General features: G+C 40.2%; 1 protein-coding gene across 5 annotated transcripts in view; it reads left to right on the forward strand.

Moving 5' to 3' along the window:
* Nucleotides 1-24,650, forward strand: part of TANC1 (tetratricopeptide repeat, ankyrin repeat and coiled-coil containing 1) — a 230,501-nt gene that overhangs the window by 66,308 nt on the left and 139,543 nt on the right. For 3 of the 5 annotated variants that reach the window (XR_013828769.1, XM_079924581.1, XM_079924584.1), the window contains exons 1-2: nucleotides 5,526-5,669; nucleotides 6,178-6,257. Coding sequence is in view for 4 of the 5 variants with exons in the window: in XM_079924581.1 (XP_079780707.1) it covers nucleotides 5,659-5,669; nucleotides 6,178-6,257 (91 nt within the window). In the remaining variant the exon portion in view is untranslated. Of the gene's footprint in view, nucleotides 1-5,525; nucleotides 5,670-6,177; nucleotides 6,258-24,650 lie in introns of those variants that run through there. The other 2 variants (XM_079924582.1, XM_079924583.1) reach the window with 1 other exon arrangement.

The following is a 24,650-nucleotide window of genomic DNA, read 5'->3' on the forward strand; positions in this document are numbered from 1 at the left end:
AACAAATCCCTTCACAATCTAGAAAAATGACTCTTGTAGCCAGAAACAGGTAGCTTCTTCATATTTTCTTCCGAAAGTGAAATTTCTTTTTTGCCAAGTGTTATCAAAATGAAAACGTCTTTAAACAAACTTGTATATAGTAATTTTTTAGCAGCTTGAAATACTGGCTTAGGAGAGTTAGATATTTAAGGACACTTCTCTCAAAACAACTTGTATATCTTTCTACAGAGTCTTTTAAATATGGGTTGAAAATGATTTCAATCTAATAGGGAATTTCCACTTAATCTTGTGCATCAGAACTTAAACATTTGAGTTCAAACCTCTTGCCCAGAACTCTTTTACATTCATATTACTTGTGACTGTAAATTTACTTTGCTTTTAATGACTTAGGCAAAAAGACGTCAGGTTTGAGTATAAGACAAACCTAACTCTAAAGAAAAGAACAGCAGAATTAGAGGCACAATTTGTAGAATGGCTTTGAAGAAAGAGGACCAAATGGTTGGGTCGATGTGTCTTAGGGGGTAAATCACAGCTGAATGATGTCCTGTTTCCCAGCTCTGCATGTTAAGCAATACCAAGGGCCGCTTTTTTACTTACCATCACAATTGCTTTCTGGTTTCTTGGTCAATAACCCCTTCTCCTCCCCACCAGCTTTCCTGGACGAGGCGTCTGAATCCTAGAGAAGTTTGGTAACATGTTCCCAGTCACAATGCCAGGACCAGGTCTCCTAATTCCTAGGCTCCTTCTACTACCCGGGGTGGGGGTGGGGGGGGAAATGGGAGAGAGACCTCCTAGAATTTCAAGTATTCATCAAGAGTTGGTTTTTCCCCAGCCTCCTGGGATCTTTAAAAGAGTGTCAAGATATGGCTCTTGCTTTCAGGAAGCTTCTAGAAGGCAGTTTTGCGTGAATTTCCAGCAGCAGCCATTGCCGCCTCTAGCAGGGCTTTGTTTCCTTTTGTGGTCTCTGTCCTGCTTTGTCTTCTCTTACTTCCTCTCTACTATATTATTTATTCTGTAGGCTGCTTTAGACAGCACCTCCCCACCCATCACCACCACCCATTTCCTTTCTTTTGATAAACACTAAAGGTTGCCAATGCAAAGGAAAGTTCTAAAGGCAGTACTACAGAAGACATGGCTATCGTGTAGGTGAGTCTTAGTCTTATTAGGTGGAGACGTTTTTGAGCCCCTAAAACTGAGGATGTTTTTGATGTATCTCTTCTCTTAAATTAAAAAAAAAAAATTCTTAATGATCCTGTGCATCTTACTTTCCAGTGTTTCACTGTAGCAGTAGCAGTGTTTCACTTGCTACTCTGTCTTTATTTATTTTGTCAAAAGAAAGGAGGCACCTTCTGAGACTGCTTTGCTTTGAGGTCAGATGGATGGTTTGATGCAAGAAGCTCCTTTGAGTGGAGTGAGCACAGAGCGTGTGTTTAGGTGTCCAGGATAACTGGATAATAAGGGTTTATTATCTTGAGATTTTAAGGCTGACTCAGGTGTGGACATGAAGGGACATTATGAAATGCAGCATTTTCCTCCCAAGTATCTCTTGGATTTAACTGTTTTCTTGCATTCCTTGCAAATGAGAATATATAGGAATATTCTTTGTAATTTATAAACTGCTATGAATGTTGGTTAATTGCTTGATTTGGAGGAGATGGCTCATCTGTGTTCATTGCAGCCTAGTTAAATCTATCAACAAATACTGAGAACAGAGTGTGTGGGAAGGCTGTGTTCCGGCTTCTGTTTGCATCTATTAAAGAATAAACATAGTCCCTGCCCTCAGCGCATGGAGTCGATTTGAAATTTCATAAATAGGTGTTATGGCACTCCAGAAGAGGAAAGTTTTAAGGCTGGTGTTATTCTATGATTTCAGACAAGGTGGTCATGGTTATGATACTGCCACTGGGATTGCAAACGGAAATAGATTTTTCTCTTATTTTTCAATCATCTCACTGTTTAATCTAGGATAACTTTTGTTATATACCTTTGTAATCACTGCGGAATGCTTTATTTAACACAGAACATGGAGACATTGTGCCTATCTCCAAAGAGTTTGTGTTAAAGGAGAAATCTAAGAAGTAAAAGTAAGCTCAGTAGTTGGTTTAACTTCTGTGGGTTTTGAAAAGAAGAATCTATGGCATTTGGGAAAGTTAGATGTCGAATGATAGTAGAAAAATAAGGAAATTTAGGTGACTTCAGATGATTGACCTAAAGGTAATGTCATATACTCATTTTACTTTCTTTGAAATGAACATTATAGGAAATTTTCTCCCATTAGATCATTTCAGTTGTTGTAATCTAGAGGCTGGTCTTTTCTCTCTTCCTCAAAAATATATGAAGAAACGAGAGCTGAAGTTCTCGACTTTTTCAAAGGTTTATTTTTATTTATTTTTTATTTTTAAATAGGACATATTCATTCTTTTTTCTAAAAATTAATTTAGTTTTGGCTCCATTGAGTCTTCCTTGCTGCGTGCAGTCTTTCTCTAGTAGCGGCGAGCAGGGGCTACTACTCTTCGTTGCAGTGCGCGAGCTTCTCATCGCGGTGGCTTCTCTTATTGCGGAGCACGGGCTCTAGGCGCGGGCTTCAGTAGTTTCAGCATGCGGGCTCAGTAGTTGTGGCGCACAGGCTTAGTTGCTCCATGGCAAGTGGGGTCTTCCTGGACCAGGGCTCGAACCCGGGTCCCCTGCATTGGCAGGCGGATTCCTAACCACTATACCACCAGGGAAGTGCCATCAGAGATTTATTTTTAAATCCTTAAATCCAGCCATATATTTATACTACTTGTGTGATAGAGGCTAAAGTTTTATGGGGCAGAAATTGAGGGATTCTATTTGGCCAGTATTTATTTGAGTTACACCTGTGCCTTTTGATCTATAGTATTTAAAGTGAAAAAGGACAGCCTTTCTTGTTTTATCCTGCTATGCTTGTCCATAAGAACTTCCTTACGTGTATGGTCCTCTAGTAGGAACTTGATACCTTCTGGCAGTTTCTTTTTGTGTGTCTGGAAGGCTGGTTTGCATCGTTTCTATGTGGTTCACTTCTGTAGCAGGGCAGTGTTCACCCTTTTTAGGGGAAAATTGTCAGGAGTTGAAGTTGCTACAGGAAGGGAAGTGATGCAGAAGGTGTCATTCAGGGAGAGCCCGCTGGCTGCCCTCATAAGACTGCTTCACGGTGGCATTTGCATTCAAGAATTTACCACTGTCTTCCTTTTGGTACTCAAACTGGAATCAGAAACTTAATATTCTTTATGTCTTAAATAGATGATACTTGGCAAAGTGATTCCCTTGAACAAAGCTCATGAGAGCTTTTGTTTAAAGCCAGAACACTGGTTTATTAATTTATTCCCAGAAGCATGTCTGTCAACAAGCTAGACAATTGTGTTGGGTGGACTAGACCAGCACACTCTCCCCCACTGTTGTTAGGTTAAAAAGCCAAATTAAGAGGCACTGCTCATTGAGAACAGGATCAGAAGAAGGGGAAGTAGTTATGATGCCAGTGTTTAATAGCACTGGGTCCGATAGCCTGATGGGTCTATTTCCAGAACTGGATGTGGGAGTATGTATTTATAAGTTCACAGGTACTGTCAGGTGTGCAGATAATCTTCTCTGGACTATACTGCCACCGTTGGCCCCTTCAGCCTATTACTAGAGTTGCTTTTTCTGACCACCTCGCTTCAGATGGGCATAGTCTTTAAAGGGTCTGTTGATGAGTGTCACGTTCCAGTTACATTTTTCAGGCCATGACTGATTGGGACTTTGCACAGCTCTACTCTGATCTGCATTAATTTCAGAATTTAACCCACGGGGAGCAGTCTTTGTTTTTCCTTTCTAGCTTGTGTGGGTATGGGGGTTCCTTAATTTTTGCACCCAGATATATAATCAGTTAAAGTTTCTCCATGTGCAGTTTGAATATCTTTTAGAGTATAAATTTAAGCTCTTTCCTTTGAGTTATTATTTAGGGAGGAAAACTAGAACTGGGAGAAGAACTTACAGCGAATAGCTGATAGCCTCTTCACTTGAGATCACTGATGGGGAAGATTTCACTATCCTGAAAACAGCTGAGCTCCGAAAAATAGACATCTAAGGTGTCTGGGATGAGATGCCCAAGTCCGTGTCTGCCAGTCCTTGCCCTGTGGGCTGTGTATTCCGAGTGGCATTGTAGATCTGTTGTGGGTTGGTGGTGACAAAGGTCATTAATCAGGGGCAGCTTCACCGCCGTGGTGGGGCCTGAGCTCTGTTCAGTGATCCAGGGAAACACGGGGAAAAGTTTCCTAAGGACCTTGGCCAAGCTTTGCTGGCCTGGCTCCATTGATATTTTCCTCTTATTCTTATTTCTTTAGTATGTAGTCTTTGCTAAATGACAAACCCTGAAGGGTTGGTTGATTTTTTTTTTTTTTTTTAATTTGGAGAAGAAAATGTCTGTGCTTACCAGGCATCTATTTTTTAACTCTTCCTACCGTTTTTTATGCCACGACATTTTGCATTGTTTCCTTCAAGCATGGCTGTCAGGAGAAATTTGTGTTTCCACAGCTCTCCTATGGAAGCACACTGTGGCCCACTTCCAGATTCAGTGTTTGCCCTTTATGTGAAACCCAAGTCTTTTCACAGGGGTCCATTCAAGTAGCATTTTTAAAAAGAATTAGGCTCTAAGCCATGCTCCTTTTGTGTGTAAAGACTTGTTTGTAAGATGATTTAACCCTAATAGGCTTCACTATGGCTTTTTCCAAATTATGCTTAAGATATTTACTTCCTAGTATCTTTCAGGTTGGTTGGTTTGTTGTTAATTTTTTTTGATTGTTTGATTGCTGTTTCCCAAAGCTTTCATTGCTCTAAGCAGAGAGGTCAGCACTGGGGAAGAAGGACCCTTGCTGGGAGTCGCAGATTTGGATTCTGGCCCTGCTGTTAATTAGCTTCGTGACCCTGGGGCAAGTCAGCCTCCCAGGGTCTCTGTTTCTTCATCAGGAAAACAAAGGGCTTGGAAAAATAAATACAGACCTGGACCCAATGATAAGAAAGGTCACCCTGGGTGCTTATGTTGTGCCTGGCAGCACTTTGGGACCCTTCCTCCCTCTCAGTGGGCTCCACAAAACCTCGGCTCAACTCTGGGGTCTGGGGTCGAGCACTTGTGCGGGGCATTATACAGAGACTGCTGGAAGCGTTGATGCTAACAAGGCAGGTTTTCTACAGAGGAGTCATCCCCTCTGTTTTCTTCAGCAGTAAGCTACTTGCCTCCTTCTCCCTGCTTCTCCTTAGTGCGTTAACAAGGGTGTGATGGTAACACAACCCACTCAGATTTGTTACTGTTTTTGCTTTGTCTAGCCATCTCATCTGAGTTAGTGGAGGGAAGAGGGAGCTGGAGGAGACTGACTAACTGATGAAATAATGGTCCTTTTGTCTGTCTCTTTGCTGGAGGGGTGGTTTTATGTTTCACCTTAGGCCTGGGCCATTGTGTTGTTTTTATGTGCTCAGTACAACCCTGCTTAAAAATACAGCTCATTATTTAAAGGATTCAGCCGTGGGCCTGTTCTTCTTACCTCCCCCCACCCCTGCCCAAAAGTCATAACAATATGTGGTAAAAACCCATTGCAGTGTGTGCTGTTTGATCAGACACCCCAGACATCAGTGTTGAAATGTGTTCCCACTGCATTTATTTTGCAAATGTTTTTAAGGTATGTTTCATTCTGATTAACCTTCCACAATGTTTTCCTTATGGTTAAATAATCAGTAGCACCTGTAAAACATGCCTTTAACCATGTAGCTTTCCTTCTTAACCATTATCTTTTTGATTCTGTCTTAATGTTTTCTTTTGATGAATGGGGGTTGGGAGACCCACATTCCTATGCCAGATATCTTACAGTAATGTGTCCAGATTTAGCCTCATAACCTTAATTAGATGTGGAATGCTGAGAATGCGCTGTTGTTGTGTTTTTTTTAACTTATAACAAGACGGTGAACTTCTGATCACTTCATTAAACATTATAAAACACTCCTTGTGTCTTAGCATTTAGTTCCCCATGTTAGTTTATTCATAGAAAATTAATGTAAAACTCAAGGTACCTTTATATTATCCTAAGTGATCTGTTTGTTTGAAGACAAGTCACTGTTTGTGTCAATATGCAAGTTACGTTCCAATTTATAATACTTAATTCCTCTTCCCTCTTCTCCTTTTCTCTTTAGAAGCGAAAGAGTGTTGAAAATGTTAAAGGCTGTGCTGAAGAAAAGCCGAGAGGGAGGAAAGGGAAGCAAGAAGGAAACAGGTATGTGTCCAGGATTGAGTTGAGCTGAGCAAGCATGGTGGGCGTGAGCCAGCAAGGCCCCACTTAATCCAGGCGGGGCAGATGTTACTGCCTTGGGAATGGGTCAGAGAAGTGATATGGCTTAGAAGAAACAGCAACCTGGAGGCCATGAGAAACTAAATACGTTCGTGAGCTTTCTCCTGGGAAGTGCCTTTGAAGATTGAGTTTGGGTTCTGAACCAAATCCTTTCCCAGAAGATTTGTAAGGGTCATAATTTTAACAGGTCATTCAGATCCCGAGGCGGAGTTATAGACATTGAGGGAGAGCAGGTGTGTCCAGGAATTTGATTTCTAGAAAGCGCTTTCTCTTTTCCCACGCATGCTTGCATTTTATATGTTTGACCAACTGCTGGCTGACTGGTCTTCATCTTCTGAGTATCAGATTTTCCCCCTGACAGGTGTAGCCACACTCAATGCCAGGCTGCTACGTTTTCATTATGATGAGAGCTACTTAATTTGGCTTGGATTTCACTCCTGTTGGGAGAGTTCTGGTGCATATGTGGTCATTGTGACTCTACGCTGCATTCCGTGTGATAAGCTACTGTAAGGTTATTTTGGGGACCACTCACCAGAAAAACTACATGTTATCTACCCGTCTTGCACAATAAAAATCTGTTAGCATGGATCGGTTTCCCTGAAATGTGCCGTTTCACTCAAACTCATGTTAATCCAGAGTCAGAGAATGGCTGGTGTCTGAGTTATTGTATATTGAATAACACTTCAGTTTTAATTTCTATTAAGGTATAAATAAGTAGGCTGAATTATAGTTAACTCTTTAATTCAAAAGATCTTGTAATGCCTTGTGGTAATATTGTTATATATGTTGTTTCTGTAAAAGAATAAGTGGACTTGTAAACTTTTTGGTTATGTGGAACCTTGACAAATTTTCTATTATTAATTTCCCTTTAACCAAACCTGCAAAAGGCAAACTTAACCTTAAAAGTGAGACTTTGTTGTAAAGTTGCTGATAAGATTCCATTAAAAGCCTCTCATTAATGCCTGGCTAAGCAGATGCAAAGAAAAGAAGAAACCAGTTTTTGATGATCGAAACAGGAGACCATAGGTTAGCTCTTAACCTTAGAAAATCAACTCCTAGCTTTGAATAATTAATTAGAATTGTTATTACGGGGAATTTTCAGTGCACATAATTTCTATCCAGGGGACCCTTCACCCTCTGCTGGGTTAAGGCCAAAACATCCTTCTCTTTAGTTCTCGAAAAGCTGTCTTAACAACAACAACAAAAAATTTTTCCCCAGTTTTGGCTCAACTGACACTCATCCTAGGAACTATGTTTGCTTCTTTACATGCCTTTGTAATTTCCAGGATAAAGTTAGATCCTAAAGCTGTCTGTTGGACTGGAGCTGCCAACCAGTGGGTTATTTTTCTCAGGGCCAGGGTCTCCAAGCCAAAACTCTCTGCTTAGTAATGGAGTCTTTCACAACAGGCTTACCATCCTCTTTGATCCGTGCCAGACTCATGTGAAATTACAGTATGTTAATGATTTTCGGCACCCTGCCTTTCAGATGGGCCAGACAGTGAACACTGTTTGCGTTTGAAACTTTTCCAGTTGTAGAGCGTATTATTTGGGGTTTATTTCCCCCTTTGGTCTTTAAGAGCAACTATTGTGTTTTCTGAATCATTTCTTCATAATAATTCCCACACTTTGGCTTTTCACTAATGCAAACCAACTTGAAAAAGCAATGGGAACATTTCTCATAAAACATCTGTATGGTGTATGCCTTTTTTCTCTTAACTAGAACCTGGTTGTATTCCACTGGGGAACAAAGCAGATGGAATTTTAAATCTTGACGAAGTTATGTCACAAGATGATTGGGGAAAATACTTGGAATTTGACCATTCATGTGTTGAGCTCTGTGCCAGCTCTCATTATATAAGTAAATCACAGCTAAGTTTCTCTGTAAATTAAAGCTGGCTAATCTACTGAGACCGCTGTGAAACTTGGGTAATAATATCTGCTGCAATATGGAAAAATTTTGCTCTACTGTTTCCAATTAAACCAATCTTTGTTGTAAAGACAAAGGAAAATTCATTTTTATGTACTTGAACTCACAGTCACAGAAATTTAGAAAATATTTGTCTAAAATTTTGAGTTCAGATTTTCATATCCTTTGTAGATTGTTGTTACAGACAATCTTGAGCTACACTTTTATGTTGAACCTGTTTTGAGAATTTGGAAAATCACTGAGTTAAACTTAGTATTCTTCAAAAGAAAACAAATATTTTTCATAAGTATTGAAGTTTTTATATCCTCGGCGCCTGTCCCTAAAAGAAAATGTCACTTTATTGGTAAAATTTTAGCAGGTATTGAAATTTAAGTTATATGTATATAAGGATATTTCAAGTATTATGTGAGATATCAAATTACTGAAAGTTATTGAAGTCATTGAGTCAGCTCTAAAAATAGCAAAATTACTTTTTGATGATTTTTTTTATACCTAGGAAATGCTTATAGCTGAGCAAAAAGTATTTTCTGGAGGCTGCAGAATCACACTGGAGAATGCAGTATTAAAAACCTTAAAATTTTTTTGGAAACTACATTTACCTTGTTTCCACTAGTCCATCAGTGCAAAGGAGTTCTCTTGACCTTGAGTCAGGCCTAAGGGAGCAAAAATCAATATTAAACCATAATGTGGGGAAGGCAAGACGAGGGCATCTATTTTTTCTTTCCCTGCTGTTATGTTAGGACCTTGATCTAAAACAAGCGGATGAGGTGTTATCTTTATTTTGAAGCTCTCTAGAGAGGTCTACAACCTTCTACCACATGTGTAAGTGACCTTTACTATCAGCAAACTTTCATGTCACTATCATTAAAGTTCCTTCATTTAAAAGTAATTATTGAACTCTTTTTTTTTTTTTTTTGTCTTGTCCGGTACGCGGGCCTCTCACTGCCGTGGCCTCTCCTGTTGCGGAGCACAGGCTCCGGACGCGCAGGCCCAGCGGCCATGGCTCACGGGCCCAGCTGCTCCGCGGCATGCAGGATCCTCCCGGACCGGGGCATGAACCCGCGTCCCCTGCATTGGCAGGCGGACCCTCAACCACTGCGCCACCAGGGAAGCCCTACTGAACTCTTAAGATTTCAGAGTATTAAAAAAAAAAGATTTCAGAGTATTGATGTCAAACCTGGACCTAGTAAGAGTTTAGAGTGGATATAAGAGCAGCATAGGAAATTAGCAGCACTGTTTAGAAAATGAAAAGGAAAAAAGTCTCATTTTATAATAGAAACAGAAACTTTAAATATCAACCTAAGAAGAAAGGTACAAGCCTTATATTGAAGAAAATAAAACTTTGTTGAAGGACTTACAGGAAGACTGAATAAATGGAAAGAAATACTGTATTTCTGAATGGGCAAATTTATTATTTTAAACTGACTAGCTCTTACAAAATTACCTATACATGCCATTTAATCTCTAATGAAATCCCAACTATTTTCTTTTTTTTTTGAAGATGTTGGGGGTAGGAGTTTATTAATTAATTAATTTATTTTTGCTGTGTTGTGTCTTAGTTTCTGTGCGAGGGCTTTCTATAGTTGTGGCAAGCAGGGGCCACTCTCCATCGCGGTGCGCGGGCCTCTCACTGTCGCGGCCTCTCGTTGCGGAGCACAGGCTCCAGATGCGCAGGCTCAGTAGCTGTGGCTCACGGGCCTAGTTGCTCCGCGGCATGTGGGATCCTCCCAGACCAGGGCTCGAACCCTTGTCCTCTGCATTAGCAGGCAGATTCTCAACTAGTGCACCACCAGGGAAGCCCCAACTATTTCTTTTTAAAGACGTAATTTTTTTTAGAGCCAGTTTTAGGTTCACAGCAAAATTGAGAGGAGGGTGCAGAGATTTTCTGTATACCCCATGCCTCCACTCATTCCTAGCGTCCCCATTATCAATGTTCTCCTATCAAGGAGGTATATTTGTTACAACTGATGAACCTACATTGACACATCCTCACCCGCAGACCATAGTTTACATTAGGGGTCACTCTTGGTGTGGGACATCCTGTGGGTTTGCCCAAGTATATAATGACATGTATTCACCATCATAGTATCATACCGAGTACTTTCACTGCCCTAAAAATCCTGTTTTGTTTTGCTTTTGACATAGTTGATTTTAAAATTCATCTGGAAGTGAAAATGCTTAAGAATAACCAAGGAGAAATTGAAAGTGTGGGGCAGGTACGTCAAAAGGGCTGAGCCTGGTTCCCATGCCTGGATTCTGGCTGTAGGAGAGGCTGAGCAAGTGTGTATTTGGACTTCTTAGCTTCTCTAGGGCAAGGTGGACTTCATCTCCCACCAAGATGTGCGTTAGGGAGGATTCTCAGTTGTAGACATTTGCAGGTCCTCTCCACTTCAAAAGCTAACCAACACAGATATCTAGTATAGCTTATTATAATAGGTACTGCTTCCACAGAGCAAGTACATGTCTTGGCTAGTTTTTTGGACTTTTTTTCTTACTGGTCTCCAAGAAATGAAACCTAATTTTATCTAACATCTACGATGTAATCAAATCTCACTGTTGATAGTGGTTTTGTTTTTTTCCTTTTAACCCTGGAAATAGTGACACCAATCTGGATGCATTAGATGGGCAAAGCCTCTTACCCTCCTAGAAAGGGCTAGTCTCTCTCTCTCTCTCTCTGTGTCCCTTTTGCCTCTGCCAATCTTGAAGCCATAGTCTCTTGACCTGTCCAGCTCTCCTACTTGCCCGCTATTGGTGTGGAAGTATTGGGTTGGCCAAAAAGTACCTTTGGTTTTTAAGTAAAAATAAGACACATTTTTCATTTTCACCGAGAACTTTATTGAACAACGTATTCACCCTTTTGTTCCACAGGCAACTTCATAATTCCATCTTACCCAAATTTTTTATCTTTTTGAGCAAAGAACTGTTCCAGGTGCCTTTTACAGTCTTCCAGGGAATTGAAATTTTTTTCTATTAAGAGAATTTTGTAAAGACCTAAATAAATGGAAATCCGAAGGTGTAATGTTTGGTGAATACAGCGGGTGAATCAAAACTTCCCAGCCAAGCTGTAACTGTTTTTGGCTGGTCAGCAAAGAAACATTCGGTCTTGCGGTATCCTGATGGAAGATTATGATTTTTCTGTTTACTAATCCTGGACTCTTTTCGTCAAGTGCTGCTTCCAGTTGGTCTGACTGGGAGCAGTACTTGTTGGAATTAGTTGTTTGATTTTCTGGAAGGAGTTCATATAAAGGACTCCCTTCCAATCCGACCATATACATATCACCTTCTTTAGCCTTTCGTGTGGTTGGTGGTGGTTTATTTCGCTTGCCCCAGTCCACCTTATCGTATAGTATCCACTTTTCATCGCCCTCACAATTTGTTGTAAAAACTGAAAGTTTTCATTACGTTTAAGTAGAGAATCCCATGCGGAAATATGGTCAAGAAGGTTTTTTTTCGCTTAACTTATGTGGAACCCAAACATCAAAGCGATGAACATAACCAAGCTGGTGCAAATGATTTTCAACGCTTGATTTGGATATTTTGAGTATGTCGGCTGTCTCCTGCGTGGTATATAACTTTGATTGTTCTAAGTGTCTTGATTTGCTCACCTGGTCTACCTGACCGTGGAGCATCGTCCAGTGAGAAATCTCCAGCACGAAACTTCGCAAACCACTTTTGACATGTTCACTCAGTCACAGCATCTTCTCCATACACTGCACAAATCTTTCTTTGCGTTTCAGTTGTGTTTTTACCTTTCTTGAAATAATAAAGCATAATATGCCAAAAATGTTGCTTTTTTCTTCCATCTTCAATATTAAAATGGCTACACAGAAATTCACCAATTATAATGTCTTTTTTTTTTAAATGCATGCTGATATGACAGATGTCACATACAATCTAACAGAATTGTTTCGAATGAAGTTAAAGACAACTAAGTGCTACCAGAGTCATCTTACAGAAAAAACAAACAAACCTTTTGGCTAACCCAGTAGCTCCAAGTTGAGGCAGAAGAGCAAAGTTTGGTGAACTCTTGTGGTATTGTCTCAATTAAAATATAGACTGATTAAGGTTGCTAAATATGCCAAAATAATTGTTTATTAGGCTTTTCCTTTCAGTTTAATTATTGGTGTTCTTTTTTCAGCAGGGGGGCTTAGTTTGAAGCAATTTATTTAAAAATTTTGACCTTCACTGTTTCATCATTAAAACCCAGCTAGTTGGCTCAATACACTTGTAATTAATGGTGTTAATTAAGGCATTGGATGGTCCCTAAGCTTGAATGTGTCCTGAATCTGTTAGCTTTGCATCTAATCCTTCACTTTGAATTTGTAGTAAAAGGAAGCTGTTTGCCTCTAAAGTTTAAAAGCCATTGATGTGATTGTTAAATGTGGTATTTTAAGCCATTCCAGGCTGCAGTCTGGCTTTCAGTGGTACCTTCTAAAAATGCCTCAATACAAACGATGCTTTGTTTTATCCGGAAAATCTGAAGCTGCTTTTGATTATTCTCTGCTGCGTTGCCCATTTTTTGTGGCTGTGGACTGTTATTGAGGAATTTAGTGCAGGGACTGTCTTGCTGAGCTGCGGATATTTGGTATCTTGTTGGTAACTGACTCAAAGAATGTTTCCGAAGCAACCAAATAAGCAGAAATAGTTCAGTCTAAAGGTATTGTATTTCTATTTACCAGAGCATTTAAATAAATTCTGCAGAATCCTGTAGGACAGGATTTGAACATAGAATGGAACAGGCTGGTTACTAGTAGGAGTGGGAATGCTGTTCCCTCTGGTTCCATTGGTCCCTTCATCAGTTTTTCTCTGTCACCCCTCACACCTCAGAGTCTCGAAAAAGCACAGACTTTGGAATCTGAAGATGCAAATTCAAATCCTAGCTTGTTCACTTCCCTGTGTACTTGGATAAATTTCTTAACCTATTTAAGCTACCCTACAGGGATGTTGTTAGGGTTAAATAAGATAACCTGTCTACAGAAGTGCCTTGCTTGACATATGGCTTCTGCTAGATGTTCAATTTCTTTCTCGAGAAAACTGTTTGGTACTTTAAAGAACAAACAAAATCCTTCTAAAACATCTTGTTCCTTCCCTGTTGATCTCAGGCAAGAGAATGATGTTCTAGAAGCTTCTATCCATGATGTCCTCTCTCTAAATACCGATTCTGCCATTGACTTTGGATGCTAAAGGCTCTTCTGCCATCTTTAGCCTTTTCCTCATGATAAAACCGAAGCAGCTCTGAGTCATCTGTCTGTTGTATGGTGATTATACTTTGATTTATAACTTGTTTTACCTTTAACCTGTATCATGTCACTTGCATTTTATCCTTTTTTCTTGGTGAAGTTAAACTGAGAGGCTTTTCCCCTTACTAAAGAAATTTCGGGAGTTAGCAAGCAGCCTTAAGAATAGATTTCTAAGAACAGTTTATAAAGTTGCTGAGATGTTTCATTTCAACATATCCTTATTAGTAAAGGTCTTTATATGTGGAAGGCTCCATTGCCCATCCTCTTTATAGCTTCCCCATACATTTTAGGGATATATAAAGTATGAAAGAGAAGGATGGGCACAAATACCGAGCATTTATCATGTGTGTCAGGCACTATACATAATGGACCACGGCTGGTCCATCTGAGCTGTTTCCTATGAGAGGCGTAATTAGAGAAAAGTCTGGACTGAGAAGGTGAAATCAAGACTTATCCTGGATCTTCCCCTTTTTATGGCCAATACAACCTCTAGCAAGTCACAGCCTATCTGAATCATCATAAAGGATGTAGCAAAATTCTCAGACGACAATATTTATTTACTTGGGTCCCTTTTTGTATGTATATGTGTAAATGCAACAAGAAAGCTAATACAGAAATATAATAATTCAGAGTCCATTTTTATGTCAAACCTAATTTCATTTCACAGATTTTTGTTCATGCAAGCTGCTTTACTGTTAAAAAACAAAAAACAACCAATGGTCTTAGTTTCTATAGACCAGGTCTTCAGAGAGTCTTGTCATGTATAGCTTAATTCTCATTAAAAGCTCCATATTTGAATTTTCATGTGACCTATTTGCATAAGTTTTATACGTATTCTACAGAAATGTAGAAAACTGGATTTGATGTAATCTATTGGCAAACATAGTTCCTGAGAGGGGAGATAGGCTACCAAAAATTTTGACCTAGGTTGGCTTCTTTTCTCCATGCAGGATGGTCTAAACTAAATGATTCTTCTTTTAGGGATTGAGGGCTTTGACCTTATACTTGTCCTGCTGTCGACAGACGGCCATCAGGGGTAACCCGTTGGGTAGCCCTAGCCTTGGTATACAGCATCAAATTGAGAAACCCTTATTCATATTGGAAATCATGGAGTTGGAATGTAGGATCTGTGTCTGTCTCTCACTCCCCCTCTCCCTTTGGTGGCAGGCTGCTTATAACACATCAGGCATCAGCGGTGCCAATATAGAATCAGAGATTCTTGTCCTGTGTTCTGGTGACCACAGCACTGTCATGGGGGTCAGGGTGAAATAAGACTTTAGAGCTGATTTTTAATTCTTCATTCTCAAAAGTTTGTGTGAGAGTTGTCCATTTTTAAGGGACTTTGGGAGCATCATACTGCTACATTGGGTACATGATGACATTCTTTGTGCCCTGAGACTGTTCCAGAGCCCAGAGTACTCAGTAATAATGATGTCTCTGATATAAGACATACACATAGGGGCCTATAATGGTTTGGGCACTTGTCTGGATTTTATATAGAGCATGGAACTGGCTGGTAGCAGAGGAGAAGAGGATGCAAACTCTGGGTTGAGGATGGAAGAGAGCCACCTGTGCACTGCTACCTTCCTGATGATCTTACGTTTGGTTCTCAAACAATTTATATGTTAATGTCTCGTATCTTTGCGAGGGCTTGTTTGCCTCCCACCTTACCAACGCACCCCAAGAAAGTTTTCTACATAACTTTAGAGTTATGTAGAAAACTTCCTTCCAGGTACCAGATGTTAAAAATATTTTGACTTCTGATGGCACATTTTCTTGTCTTAGTTTGGGCAGCCATAACACAATGCCAGAGATTGAGTGGCTTAGACAACAGAAGTTTATTTTCTCACAGTTCTGGAGGCTAGAATTCTGAGCTCAAGGCACCAGCATGATCAGGTTCTGGTTGAAGGTTCTCTTTCTGGCTTGCAGATGGCTGCCTTATACTTGAATCCTCACATGGCAAGAGAGACGGCAAGCACTCCAGTGCCCCTTGTTATAAGGATGCAAATCCCATCGTGAAGGCCCCATCCTCGTGCCCTCATTTAAACCTAAGTATCTCTAAAAGGCCTCTTCTCCAAATACCATCATGTTGGGGGTTAGGGCTTCAACATATGAATTTGAGGGAACACAGTTCAGCCCACAGCACTTGTCTTTATTGTTCTGATTATAAATGTTACACAGTACTTCATTGGTTATAAAACACACCATTATTTTGGGTACTGCTAAGGAAGAAAGAACTGCTGTCAATTAAATTGACATACTTTATTACTTAAAATGTTATACTTTACTGAAGATTTCCTTTCTTTAGAAAGTTTTTATATATCTCAATCTTTTTCATAAAATGGGAGGAAAATGAAATAAGTTGGTTAAGGTATTTCAAATTTATGTTCAGAACCTGATTCTTCTAAATAATTTTTTTCACCTAGTTGTCAATACTCATTTTTCTTCATATGACATCATCTTCTCTACCATTATAGAGCATTGATGTTGCAGCATTTTTCTGAGCCCTTCACTGTTTTCTCCAGGACTTTTCTTACAAGCTGCAGATCGTGCATTCTGCAAGTTTGATGCCATTCTTTCATGATCTCAGAAGGAGGTTTTAATGGAAGGCTTTCAGATAAAATTCAGGGCTCTTATTCCTTCCACAGTGGACTTTAAGTGATCTGTTGACTGAAACCTGGAGGAGGTTATCATTGTCTAGTCACTCTACCAGATGTAATAACATAGGTTTGCATGGTCAGTGCTTGCCACATTGCAACCATTCCCTGGCTGGTAGCAATTTTAAGGTGCCATCAACTGTTATATCCATTTTGGTTTTGGAAAAGTTAAAGTCAGAATAAATATGGGCCTTTGATCAATGCCCAGTATAATATGTGCTCATTGTAGAAAATTTGTAAAATACTGATAAAGAATATCCTGGGGTTTTTTCTTAATTCTTATCTTTTGCTTTATCCTTTTTAATGTCATTACTCTTTGAAAAATGCCTAAGAGTCTATTGTACCAGTATACCATGATTTTGTTTGGGTGAATTTTAGTTACATATTTTTCTCATTCATTAAAGAAAAAACCCTCTGGAAAATATGTATCTTTGTATAAATCTCTGATTATTTTAGTGGAATGTTTCTAGATAAGGAATTAATAGTGAAAGGAGAGGGACTTTTCAGAAGCTCGTGGTACTTCCTGACAAATTGTTTTCCAGAAGGATTGTGTTGGTCGCCACCTGTGTAAGCAGTGTGTGAGTGTGCCTGCTTGCATGGCTCTTTCTAGTATTGGGTATTTGTGGATTTTAATAATCTTTGTCAAGTTTATAGGTTAAAACATGTATTTGTGTTTTTTTAAATTTTTATTTATTATTATTTTTCTTTAGCGGTATGCGGGCCTCTCACTGTTGTGGCCTCTCCCGTTGTGGAGCACAGGTGCCAGACGTGCAGGCTCAGCGGCCATGGCTCACGAGCCCAGCCGCTCCGCGGCATGTGGGATCCTCCCGGACCGGGGCACGAACTCGTGTCCCCTGCATCAGCAGGCGGACTCTCAACCACTGTGCCACCAGGGAAGCCCCTGTATTTGTTTTTAATTAGCATTTCTTTGAGATCGGAAGACCTCTTTAAATATTTAGTGCCCATTTATAGTTCCTCTTCAATAATTGTCTTTTTATGTCCTTGTACATTTTTTCTGTTGGGAATGTGAGAGACTCTTTAGTTTGATTCTTCCCTTTTCCAAGTGTGGCCCTGGTGTGTAGTAGTGGGGTTTCCTTATAAAGTTACTGGTAGGGGAATTTTCCTTGAAGTTGCTGAAAGTCCCATTGCCTGTCTTCAGTGGGTAGCAGTGTCTCCTGCATTATTAAAACTTTCATGTTTGTGCTGAGGCTAGATATCTGCTAGTCTGATTGACTTATATTTAAGAAATTTATTTTATAGAGAAACCAAAATAAAGACATAAAACCAACACAAATGAGTCATTAGGTTTTCCACAGTACCTAATAACATTCTACCTCTGTACATACACAGTCAAAAAAGTCTAAGCGCTTCCTGCTCCCTGGATGTGCTGGGAGCCCTCATCCTGTGAGTTTCTGATAGCGGGCAGGGATAGTTCCAGACAGGAAAGCATCTCCTTAATAAATTGCTATAGTCTTAAGTGTAAAAAACATTGTCCATGGCTTATATTCTTAGATTATTAGGTACGTGGATGTTTTTTTTTCAAACTAAGCTAAAGTAATGAAATAAAGGGTTTTAGATCTAGAAGGACTTTAAGAAATTGAGTTCAGTGTCTTCAGTTTTTGAGAACTATTTGGAAAACATTGAGCAACTGCCCAAGGTCTTATAGCTCGTTAAAACAAAGATGTGGACTCAAGGTATAGCTTTTGACTCCAGACTAGTTCAGTTTCTACTGTGTCTCTGGCTAGTTCCCTTATTTTTATCTCTAGCACTGAGTAAATATAAAGGAAAATACATCCCTGAGATAGAAGACAGTGAATTACTTTATAATTTCTCTCTCCAGGGCTACTTGTTTTGATTTTTTTTCCTTCTCTAGAAGTATTTTCCCCCCTCCCTAGAAAGTTTATTTCAGAAATTCTTACATGGCCTTAATCTAGATTCAGTAGCACTGTAATATCTCTTTCTTTTTCTGTATCTTAAAGCCCATTTCTGCTTGATGTCCTTGAGACTTATAAATCCATCCTTTTTTTTTGTAAAGTCACTCAAACACCATAAATGTAATGATTAAATATACAATCATTAAAAAAAGCTATACAATGGTATTAAAAGTACAGATACCCCCCATTTGTTCTCTGCTTCCATTTTTGCTCCCCAAAGGAAATTAATGTTAATGGTTTATTTGATCTTTCTAGATATTTTCAGTGCATATATGTGTGTATGCATGCATAATGTACATGTATAGATCCTTAAGAAAACCGATAGACTTTACAGTGTGTTTTATTTTGTAAGTTACCATGTTGACTGAATACATTTTTAGACATATTTTCATATCAGCACATACTAATATATAGGCTTTTAAAAAGTTTCTCAGTGTTACATTAGACAGATATTCTGTAACTTGTTTTATTATTCCCTTTGATGGTTTTATCTTTTTCGTTGTCGTTACAATCAATACTAGAGTAAATATCCTTGTGCCTAACTCCCTGTCCTTTCATAAGGATAGTTGTAAGAAAAATTGTTGGTTAATAAGTTTATTCATTTATAATTTTCCTAAATTTTTTCAAATTGCCCTTCATAAAGGTGCCAATAAATTTACAGTTGCACCTTCAATATGTGAGAAGGCTTGTTTATTCACATGCTTATCAGCATAGGTTATAATCAAACTATCAATATTTCATCTTGTCCAGTATAATAGGCAAAAGTGATATCTCATTGTTTTAATTTTGCAATTCTTTAGAGTGAATCCAAAGGCATTTTTATATGTTTATGGGCCATTTGAAGCCACACTGCCTGGATTGGTATCCTGGCTCCATAGTTTAGTAACTGTGTGAACTTGAGCAAATTACATAACCTTTCTGTGCCTCATGGGTCACTTATGATGATTATATGAGTTAATATTTATAAAGTACTTAAATCCATGCTTGGCAGATAGTATATAAGTATTTGACAAAAATAAAATTTACATTTCTTTCTTTGTCCTGCCTGTTCATTTACCTGATTTTCTGTTGGTTTCAGTAGGTGTTTTAATATTTTGTTAAGTGGTTAACCATTGATTGTTTACTAGCTAGAGTTCTAAGCAAGTGAAACATGTCATGTTTAGTTTTGAATTATAAAACCTAAGAAGATTCATCTAACTCAGACTTCATTTTTTATAGGATTAAGGGAAGGATTTTGTTTTAATTCTGTAAGTTCAGTGTTGAAAAGTGACTGAGGTTATAAGTCATTATTTCAGGGAGGTCGGCTTTCTTTCCCTGCTTTGTGTGAGAGTTTTGATGCTGTTAATCTGATTAAACCTCCTTACATCCTTAGCTCTAAGATTCTGAAGATTAAGAGATTCTGGGGTTTTCCCCCCCTCTATCCATTAAATTGTTACCATGGTTATTGGGCTCCCCAAACAGTACCTCAAATTCCTTCTGATTTATGGAAGCGGCATCTTAAAGATGAATAAGCACTCTGCTGGTTTGGCTTCAGGAAACTTAGGTAAGAGTTCCAGTTTGAATGTACCTACTAGTTCTCTTTGAAAAAGTTGTTTCATTTTTCTGAACCTCAGTTTTCTTGCCTATAAAATGAAGGTAGCAGGGACTTCCCTGGTGGCGCAGTGGTTAAGAATCCACTTGTCAATGCAGGGAACACCGGTTTGAACCCTGGTCCAGGAAGATCCCCCATGCCGTGGAGCAACTAAGCCCATGCGCCACAACTACTGAGCCTGCCCTCTAGAGCCCGTGAGCCACAGCTACCGAGCCCGTGTGCCTAGAGCCTGTGCTCCACAACAAGAGAAGCCACTGCAATGAGAAGCCTGTGCACTGCAATGAAAAGTAGCCCCTGCTCACCGCAACTAGAGAAAGCCCGCGTGCAGCAACGAAGACCCAAATGCAGCCAAAATATAAATAAATTAATTAATTAAAAAAAATGAAGGTAACAGTCTCTATCTGTGTCATAGAGTAATTACGAGGGTCAAATGAAAGGAAGATTTGTTTTTTTTTAAAACTTCAGGCATGATGATGATGAAGGGAATTTGTTTTGTTTTTCGTTCACATAGTATCTGTTTTGGGGAAATAAAATATACAGGTATTTGAATTTACATGGAGAGTTTTTGATACTCGAACGTTGTGAGGGGCAGGTGAGATATTTTTCTTCAAGGTATTGAAGAAACTAGGAAGTGAACTGCAGTTCATCAGGAAGTGAATCCCCTGGGGTAAAATGTGGCAGTACTAATAAAAGTTGCTCTTTGAGTGTTTACTGTGTATCAGATAGTGTGCCGCATGCTTATAAACAGTAGCTGATTGGTGGAGGTTAAGGAACTCGCTTAAGACTAAACAGCTGCTAAGTGGCAGAGCCCGGATTTGAATCCAGTTTGTCTTTCTGTCTCCAAAACCTTATGATCAGGACAGTATAGCAGCCAGGTTGCATGGGTTCAATTCCCAGGTCAAGTTGATTAACCTCATTGTTTCCATTTTTACGCCTGTAAAATGGTGATGATGACAGCATCTCCCTCTGAGGGTTGTTGGTTGTCCCGAGGATTCAGTGAGTTAAAGTGCTTGGAACAGTGCCTGGACCATTGTAAGCATTTCATAAATGTTTGCTCTTATTATAATTGATGGTAATTTCTGTACCCTTCTGGCTTCTTTGTTTCTGCCCCTTGACCCTCTCCTTTTGGCTTTAGGCCAAAATGGCGGCATCTCAGATATTTTTGTCTCCTTGGTTCCCTTGTCTGTGTGGCACACACGGCCCGGGCCATTCCATCTGGTGCACGAGGAGAGAGTGTGGTAGGCCTGCCCCTAGTGGAGTGCTGTGGGGCAGTTGCTGCAACCGTCTGGGGTGGCATGTGTTTGCTGGGAGGGAGGAGGGGGAGGAATGTGAGGCCAGACTGCAAGGATCCACCACCAGCATTCTGCGAAGAGAAGCTGTGTGCACTCAAAGGGGGTGTACCTGTGAGGCTCAGTACTCACCTCGGCTTTACAAGAGCAGGCTCTAGTGCAGCGATTACTAAACCTGGCTAGTTCATCCAAGGCACTTGTGACTCAGATTCCTACCAGACCTACTGCATTACTCACCGTGGTGGGACTCAGGCTTCTGTAATTTTTTTTTTTGTTTTTAATGGTTTTTGAGCGGTTAGCCAGGTTCGGGAGCCGCTGGCATGCCATTTGTTCCTGTGTCTGTGCAGGACCAGCTCCAGCCAACCTTGGCAGGGGTATGGGTATATGACTTGGAAAACTCCTAGGAAAAGGAGCTCCCCCACTATCTAGTAGACTCTGTTCTTGGCAGCCCTGTAAAGATGAATTTGAAATACAGGTATACGAGCAGATGAGTGAAAGGATTCTCTTACAGAAATAACAAGGGGCAGGATTTGATCAGAGTAATTTGTCAGTATATTTTATTTGGTTCTTGTGTTTATGCAGATTCCTCATCAACACTTGCTTATTCTCACACTTGCAAGTTAGATACACAAAAACGAATAGCCATTGAATATAATTTTGATGTTTAATTGTTTTTAATTGAAGTATAGTTGATTTACAATGTAATTTCTGCTGTACAGCAAAGTGACTCAGTTGTACATATATGTATATTTTCTAAGATTTATCATTTATTTATTTTTGGCTGTGTAAGGTCTTAGTTGAGGCATGTGGGATCTTTGTTGAGGCATGCAGGATCTTTCATTGCAGTGCGCGGGCTTCTCTCCTTTAGTTATGGAGTGTGGGTTTTCTCTTCTCTAGTTGTGGTGCATGGGCTCTTTAGTTGTGGCGCACAGGCTCTAGGGCGTTTGGGCTCTGTAGTTTGCAGTACGTGGGCTCTAGTTGAGGCACACGAGCTCAGTAGTTGTGGTGTGCGGGTTTAGTTGCTCTGCGGCATGTGGGATCTTAGTTCTCTGCCCAGGGATCGAACCCACGTCCCCTGCACTGTAAGGTGGATTTTTTAACCACTGGACCACCAGGGAAAGTCCCTATACATTCATTTTTTTATATTCTTTTCCATTATGGTTTATCCCAGGACAGATATATATATGTTATTTATTTGTTTGTATATCTAGTCATTTATTTACAGTGTTGTTAATTTGTCATGCAGCCTTATAGAAATTGTTAGAGGGCTGTTTTTCCCAGTGATACTCAGAATGAATTAAGTAATGCACATTCCATTTTATATTTGAGAAATCATGATTAGAGTGGAATGTTAATATGGTTAGCTGGAGTGAGACAATATTGACATTGTTGCTAAGATATTTTACCAGACATGTCATTGAGGCTGCTGCTTCAGAAACTGAGCAATGCTGTTTTCTTTTTTTCCTCCCTCCCTTCCTCCTTTCTTTCTTTTTATTTTATTTATTTAACTATTTATTTATTTATTTTTGGCTGCATTGGGTCCTCGTTGTGCGCGGGCTTTCTCTAGTTGCGGTGAGTGGGGGCTACTCTTCTTTGTGGTGTGCGGGCTTCTCATTGCAGTGGCTTCTCTTGTTGCGGAGCACGGGCTCTAGGCGCGTGGGCTTCAGTAGTTGTGGCACATGGGCTCAGTAGTTGTGGCACGTGGGCTCAGTAGTTGTGGCTCATGGGCTTAGTTGCTCTGCGGCATGTGGGATCTTCCCAGAGCAGGGCTCGAACCCGTGTCCCCTGCATTGGCAGGCGGATTCTTAACCACTGCGCCACCAGGGAAGCCCCCTTCCTTCTTTCTTTTGTGATGGTGGTGATGGTGGTGGTAATGATGGAGCAGGAATATAACAAATAAAATGACAGAGTCAAAGAGTGAAGAGTCATCTCATTCTCTCCCCTACTCCCTGCTCCCCAGTACAGGTCTGAAAGGGATCTTGGTAAAAAGCCACATGTACACAATTGATTCATTCTGCTGCTTTCTAGAATGTATACTGAGTTGGTTGTATTGTATTTTTAATCTGTTTGTGGGGGAGAAACTTTAAATGCTGCTTAGAAACTTTGAGGCATTTTCCCACAAATGTTTATAGGTCCCATTTTCCTTGTAAGGAGTTGAAGCAGGATAAATGGCACTGCTCCGTGTACTCTCCCTTTCTCTTGTAACGAGGCCTGTTGGCAGACAGTTTTGCTGACGGGACTGCCAGAGTTTGGATTTGAGTAGTTAGTGAGGGGTGGTGTGCTGGTTATGGTATTGTTCTAAAAGTCTTTTTCCCTCCACTTATTTTTCCACCCCCAAAATGTCAGCATGTCCAGTATGACAGAATGTTCCTGATGATTATTATTCAGAGAAACTTGCTAAATTATCTGTAGATGATAGTCAGAATTCCTTAAGCACCAACAGCACTCCATGTTCGTTATGCACCTTGGTCAGGGGATCCACACGGTGTGGGAAGGCAGACCAGGGTAATGCCGTGATTGGGAATTCTGACTGTGGTCTCAAGTCTGCCTGGGTTCAAATCTGGATCTACCGCTTACAGGCAACTTACTTAGCTTCCCTTAGCCTTAGTTTCCTCGTCTGTAACTAGGGGGCAGTGACAGCATTTACTTGCAATGGAATACGTTGAAAAAATTAGCTAATGGATATAAAGTGCTTAGCAGGGGGTCTCTTACATCAAGTAAGGTCTTAATAATGGTTAGCTTAATCACCCTCATTATTAGGGCAGATATATTCAATGAGCATACACATATTGTTAAAACAGAAAACTCACAATCAATCCTGATGTGTTACCTGGGTACGTACTTAATGTGGAGCTCGAGGGTAAGCGAGCTCTGATAGTTACGGTGGCGCTAGGTGTGTGATTGAGGGTGCAGGATGGCTTTAGGAGTTGGATATCCAGTGTGTCATTACAGTCCCCAGGGCTGCCTTATGGCACAGTTCTGGGGCACTGTCACGTAGATGTGTGATGTGGGGACGGTGGTCCTTCCCTCATCATTCCTCAGTCACACCCACCCCCTCCCAAGGAAGTTCTGTGTAAAAAGTGGAGTTTTCTATGTTTTTATAAATAAGAGGGTATATTCAGGTTGCCAGTTTTTAGTTTAATGCTAAGAGAAGGATTAATTTTTTGGAGATTGGAAGTTAAAAGCAGAGGAAAGTGTAGACAGAGCTAGGGCAGTGAGGTTCCTTTTGACTACTTTGAAGTATACAGTTGAACCTTGAACAACATGGCAGGGAGGTGTGGTGACCCTCCCCGCAGTTGAAAATCTGCATATAACTTATAGTCAGCCCTCTGTATACGTGGTTCCTCCATCTCTGCAGTTCCACATCCGTGCATTCAACCAACCACAGGTTGTGTAGTACGGTAGTTTTTACTATTAAAAAAAAAAAAACTGTGTGTAAGTGGACCCACGCAGTTCCAACCCATGTCGTTCAGGGATCAACTGTACAGGGTAGGGGACTGGATCTTGGACCACACAGTGGGTGTCACAGGAAGCCGGTCCGTAGCTTCACTGTGGGAATAATCAACAAGGAAGAACATCCCTGATCAGTAAGACCTGGGAGATAGATGACTGTGGAGAGTTTGGGCTAGATGGATGAGGGCAAATCAGCCAGGTGGATTAAGTAAAACTAGTGGGCATAG

Source organism: Stenella coeruleoalba (genome assembly GCF_951394435.1).
Source record: "Stenella coeruleoalba genome assembly, chromosome: 6".
NCBI classification, from domain to species: Eukaryota; Metazoa; Chordata; class Mammalia; order Artiodactyla; family Delphinidae; genus Stenella; species Stenella coeruleoalba.